This window comes from Chelonoidis abingdonii, chromosome 14, assembly GCF_003597395.2.
Source record: "Chelonoidis abingdonii isolate Lonesome George chromosome 14, CheloAbing_2.0, whole genome shotgun sequence".
Taxonomy (NCBI): Eukaryota; Metazoa; Chordata; order Testudines; family Testudinidae; genus Chelonoidis; species Chelonoidis abingdonii.
In genome coordinates, this window is record NC_133782.1 from 19956617 (window position 1) to 19963060 (window position 6444).

General features: G+C 46.8%; 1 protein-coding gene across 2 annotated transcripts in view; it reads left to right on the forward strand.

Moving 5' to 3' along the window:
* Positions 1 to 1981, forward strand: part of PKIG (cAMP-dependent protein kinase inhibitor gamma) — a 29868-nt gene extending 27887 nt beyond the window's left edge. For both annotated transcript variants that reach the window (XM_032767420.2, XM_032767419.2), the window contains exon 4: positions 1048 to 1981. In XM_032767420.2, the coding sequence (XP_032623311.1) occupies positions 1048 to 1075 (28 nt within the window). In that variant the 3' untranslated portion in view covers positions 1076 to 1981. The remainder of the gene's footprint in view (positions 1 to 1047) is intronic.
* The last annotated feature ends 4463 nt before the right edge of the window (positions 1982 to 6444 follow it).

The window sequence follows — 6444 nt, forward strand, 5'->3', positions numbered from 1 at the left end:
CCTCCCATAAATATATAAAAATGTGTTTTTAATTTAACACCATTATAAATGCTGGATGCAAAGTGGGGTTTGGGGTGGAGGCTGACAGCTCACGGCACCCACATAATAACCTTGCAACCCTCTGAGGGTCCCGACCCCTAGTTTGAGAACCCAACTTTTAGGACCAATATCTGGCCACAGTGAAGTCAATGGTGACTTTGCCACTGACTTCTGTGCAATCAAGATTTAGTCATTATTGGTCACTCCTTTAAATTTGAGTACATGGCTGTGTACATAAAACACAGCTGGCTATAGAAACACAGCAGAAGTAGTTTGCTGGTGGTGGTTGGGAGTGAGGGAAGGGGTATAAGCTTCAACCTAACTCGTGGCTTCTCTTTTACTGGAAGTCTTATCAATGTTCCTTTTCATTCATTAGAAAGGAGAAGGGCATCAGTCTCCTGTAGAGGGGACAGATGTACATCATGCTATTTTGGATCATGAACGAGGGAGACTAACATTTTGGGGCACTCCATCTCCTCTTCCCAAAATGTCTTCTGGAAACAACATGCTTAACTGAAAACCATAGTAGAAAACCACTCTCATTCCCTCTAGTGAAGTTCTCAAGCTGCAGGAGGCAAGTACAGTGGGGTCACAGCCTATAGCCTGAAACCCCTTCTACTCCACCAACAGCCAGCGAGCAAGAGACAGCCCTGGAGTGGTTCAAAATTGCCTTTCCAAGTCTCTCCTTGAAAATAACCCAGAAGCTTTCAAATTCCATCCACTTCTCCAGGACCTGCTCTGGCACGAGCTTGGGCCACTAAACCCAGCATGAGGGAGTCTCAGTGCCGAAGCTCCATCCTGAGTGGGAACGTCTACACTTCTATTTTTAACTCAGTAGGGTGAGCCCCTCATGTCACGTCAGTTGATGCAGGCTCTGAGACTTGCTGCTGCAGGTTTTCATTTGCAGTGTAGATGTACTCTAAAAGCAGTGCCGTTACAGCTGAAGTGAGTAACCTTTTGTTCTCTTAGTCGCAAGTTTAATCCCTCTTTCTTCCTTTTGGTTTACAGGAAACCAAGCTGCTGCTGCTGCTGCTGAGAAGGAACCTGAAGCGAGACTTGAGGGGCAAGATGGCATCCCCCCATCTTGAGCACCACAGGAGTGGGGGGGACAGGGGAAGGAGGAAAGAACTGTAAACACTAAATGAGAATGTTCCATCAAATTTGCTGACAACTGAGAGCCAAACCAGAACAACGAATTCTCCCTTTTAAATGCCTTTGCTGTGACCATTCTGTTCAGATACCTGTCGGAAGCTCATCAGTGAGTGGTACATCCACGAACTCTGCTCCCATCTAGAACAGCTTAGAAGAACACTGCACTGGTGGTAGTCATATGACCCACTCTCAGAGTGCCTCAGTAGCAATTTTCCTCTATAGGAAATTTAAAATATACACTTCAGCCTTTACTGGATAAGGTACATTTTTTACTCTGTACATTTAGACTATTTATTTATTTCCTGTTCCCATAGATTAGAGATTTTGGTGCTTCACTTATTTCACCTTCCTTCTGTATCGAGCTTAGAGGATATTTAGCGCTGCCAACACAGACACCTGGAGTTATGGGGATCAGCTGGGGAGGGGTGATGGCAGTTCCTGCTACACTAATATTGAACACTATTAACCTGTGCTGCTGCTTTCTGGGAATCAGAAAAGGACCAAAGCTCACAGGTGCATGGACAAACTCTATCTGCAGGCTCAGCAGCACCACACATGGCACCATTTGGCATTGTAGGGTTTTAAGATACTGTTAGAAGAAGGGCAGAAGAGGCTTTCTGTGTGTTTTGACAGTTGACAAAATTCAGACTAAGCTCTTCCAGCTTCCATACAGCTCCAAGGTATTTATTTCTGGGAAACTTTCACACACTCTCTCTTCGGAGACATTTTTCATGGTAAAAATTGTTTGATAAACTATAAGCTTCTTGTAATAAAGAACACACAACTCTCAGATAAAGTTGAGTGGGGTTTTTTTTGTGCAATGGTCTTTTCCCTGCCCCGCTTCTATCCCCTGAAATGTGGAATCACAAACTCATCACACTAGATCACATCTATGTTGGGAACAGAGGGCAAGGAGCTATTTCAAATGACATCAGTGCAAATGTCCAGCTTCATATACTCCCAAGTGCTGGAACAACTTCCAGCTGAGAATGGACTGGAAGCCGGGCTTAAGAAACGCAAATCAGTCCCAGTAGTTTGACACTGATGTAATCCTATTTGCTAGAGAGCAGCTCCCCTGGCAGTGGTTATTTATTGTCTCTAGGATTTTAATTTGAACTTTGGAGCACAGGTCCTTCAGGGTTCAACCTCATACGCTAGGCATGATTGGGTTGGCTCAGGACTTGGCTGAGAGACCAAGGTGCTAGAGAAAATGCTGCTGGTGACGTAAGGTGTCCTTTCCGCTCAGAAGCACTGAGCCTCCCCCCCAACACACACACACACACGCAGTGAGTGTATGACCAGAATTCCATGTGCACCATGGAAGTGGAATCCGGTTAGGGCTCCAGAAGAGCCCAGTTAGAATCCAATGCTTTGTTTTCCTCTCATGTCTCCCAAAGGTTAATGAATGGCCCCCATGCCACCTCCAGGAATGGAACAAGCACATTGCATCCCCACGCCACCCCAATCCCCGTTCCCACAAAACAGGAGTTGTAATCACTGGGCCACATTAACCCACAATGGCATTTCTCCCACTCTGTAGACTATGGCGCTAGCACTAAAGCAGCTGTAAAGAGTGCGACTAGGCTGAGGCAGAAAGGGAGAGAAAAACATTCTCATATGGTGACCCAACACCAAAATCTCCTTCTTGGCGAGAGGAAAATTAGAGGAGAACTTAATGTTATGAGTTCAAATTTTATCAAACCAAACAAGGCCATAAATGAGGTCGTAACGTGCTGCCAGACAGAGCAGGAAACTTCCAAGAAGCCCAAGAAATGAGATGACTGTGGAGCCAGGATAGAGACATTTATGGCTCTGAACCCCCTAAAAAACAAGGATTTGGACAGAAGCTGCACCTGCTTTTTTTTTTCTTTGACAATCCAACAACCAACTTCTCTGGATCATGCTGCGAACTTTGCTCCAAGATGGCACGTAAGAGCCTGTTCTTGTTCCTATTGAAGTCAGCGGCAAACTGGCCACATTGACAGTGACTCCAATAAGAGCAGAGTTGGGCTTCAGATCTCCAAGTCTCCTGTTTTCTAAAGCTCTGGCTGAGCAGAATCCATGTCTCATCCAGTCTCCCACATACTCACACGAAGGGAGCAGCCAGGCAGGGCAGAGGATAGAATAATACACATCTATAAACTCAAGCGCTGCAAGGGATGGGCAAATCTTAGGTCTCTCAGCTCACAGAGAGTGCTTTCAAGTGTTATTTTTAGCCAAAATCAGCTGTTTGCAAACTACAGTTGGACAGGAAAGACAGGGGGCATCAGGTTTCCCTGTGACTAAAAGACCCATGTCAGCTGCCATCATCAATTGTGCTGAAAGAACAAGCACATCATATTATTCAGTAACATCCTGGCTTTCAGAGATGCTGGGTCCACAGAGCTCCCACTGACTTCAGTGGGAACTGCAAGTGAAACTCTGATCACAGACACATAGTGGCGGAAGACTCTTGCAAAAGCAGGCCTCCAAAAGTGAGCTGACACGAGGATCTAACTGGCCACAGAGGGAGCAGTTCCAAGTTCAGCTTTGCCTCACAGCTCTGATAAATTCTTCACAGCCCAGAAGGAAAAAAACACCAAACAAAACATTGTTTTTGGACTACATGCCAGAAAAATCACAGCCCAGAGGCCAGTAATAACACTGTCACTTCTGGCAGTGACATGTCTCTTTCTTTGAGCATAATGGGGGAAATGATGTGTGAAATTGCAACAGCTCATATCAACAGCGCTGAGGAAGTTGTGAGCCTGCAATGTCTGAACAAGAGACACGTTTGCACTTCAAACAGGAGTCTCCTCCCACATCAGTGTAACTCCACTGACTTCGAGGGAGTTACTCCTGATTTATACCATTATGAGAAAGAAAAAAAAAAAAAGTCAGGCCGAAAAGTTACTGAATGACATCTGCCATGTCCTGATTCTGATCCAAGATGCATCCATTCTATAATGGTGTAACTCCTGTGATTTCAGTGACACTATTCACAATGTGCACTTCTGCTAAATGGGAGAATAGGTTCACCCTGACCTCTGCTTCCATCCATCCCCCTCGAATCGTGGGACTCCCTTCAAGCAACCAGAGCCCGTCTTGTGGCACTCAGGATAACTGCATAGATTCCACCACTGGTTGTGATTGACTGCAAAATTTCAAGTTACCCATAAAACTACAGTATGGAAGAATTCACATGTTACTTTTGTGTAGGTCCTATCAAAATAGCAGCTAGCGATGGTAGTCAGTAGGTAGATAGATGTTTTATCTTTTTTAATATTTTGGCAACATGCTATTAGATACTTATATTTTTATATATTTATATATATATATATATATATATATATATATATATATATCCTCCAACCTCCACAGCACCTGGACCAGACATGATCCACACCTACTGGCTAAAGAAATTAACAGCAGTGCATGAACGCCTAGCAGCACAGATGAACCAGCTGCTAGCAGCAGGCTCCCACCCAAACTGGCTAACACAAGGAAGGACAGTGCTGATCATGAAAGACCCCTGCAAGGGGACAGAACCGGCCAACTACCGGCCAATAACCTGCCTCCCCACAACATGGAAAGTCCTATCAGGCATCATAGCTGCCAAGCTACAGGACCACATGGGCCAGTACATGAGCACAGCTCAGAAGGGCATTGGGAACAACACCAGAGGCTCAAAACACCAGTTGCTCATAGATAGAGCAGTCGCCCAAGACTCAAGGTCTAGACAGACCAATCTGAGCACAGCCTGGATTGACTATAGGAAAGCCTATGACTCAATGCCGCACACGTGGATCTGTGAATGTCTGGCGCTATACAAAGTCAACAGGACACTAAGGACCTTCCTCAAGAACTCAATGGGACTATGGAAGACAACACTAGAAGTCAACTCAAGCAGCTTGCACAAGTGGCCATCAAGTGCGGCATATACCAAGGTGATGCACTGTCCCCGCTGCTGTTCTGCATAGGCTTAAACCCCCTCAGCCAGATAATCACAAGGACTGGATACGGGTACAGGTTCAGGAGTGGAACTACCATCAGCCACCTCCTCTACATGGATGACATCAAGCTGTATGCTAAGAATGAACGAGACATCGACTCGCTAATCCACCTGACGCGGATCTACAGTGAGGATATCGGGATGTCATTCGGACTGGAGAAGTGTGGCCGGATGGTAGTGAAGAGAGGGAAGGTAGTCAAGACTGATGGGGTGGAACTACCAGCGGGCCACATAGCAGACATACAGACCAGCTACAAGTACCTTGGCATCCCGCAGTCACATGGAAACCACGATGAGGAAGCAAGGAAGACAGCAACATCCAAGTATCACCAAAGGATAAGACAGGTCCTGAAGAGCCAGCTCAGTGGAAAGAACAAGATCCACGCCATCAACGGATACGCCCTGCCGGTCATCAGATACCCTGCCGGTATAGTGAGCTGGCCAAAGGAGGACATGGAGGCTGCCGATGTGAAAACCCGGAAGCTCCTCCTCACAATGCACGGAGGTTTCCACCCAAGTCCAACACCCAGAGACTGTATACCAGCCGGAAAGAAGGCGGGCGGGGCTTGGTGAGCGTCAAGGCCACTATCCTGGATGAAACCCGGAACATCCAGGAGTACATCAGTAAGATGGCCCCCAAAGATGAGCTGCTGAGAGAATGCCTGAGGCAGCAGCAGACATGGGAGGAAGACCAAGCAGAAGAAGTGCCATGGCAAGACAAGACCCTTCATGGGATGTACCATCGACAGATAGCTGAGGTGGCTGACATTGGGAAATCCTACCAGTGGCTGGAAAGGGCTGGACTAAAAGACAGCACTGAGGCACTGATCATAGCAGCACAGGAACAGGCACTGAGCACCAGATCCATTGAAGCAGGGGTCTACCACACTAGAGAGGACCCAAGGTGCAGACTGTGCAGAGAAGGCCTCAGAGACAGTCCAACACATAGTGGCAGGATGTAAGATGCAGGCAGGAACAGCATACACTGAACGGCACAACCAAGTGGCTGGCATTGTGTACAGGAACATCTGCACAGCGTATGGGCTAGACCCTCCCAAGAACCAGATGGGAGATTCCGCAGAAGGTTGTGAGAATAGCAGGGCTAAGATTCTGTGGGACTTCCAGATCCAGACGGACAGGCAGGTACTGGCCAATCAACAGACATCGTGGTAATAGAACAAGGAGCAGAAGACAGCGGTGGTGATAGATATAGCAGTGCCAAGTGACAGCAACATCAGGAAGAAGGAATATGAGAAGCTGGA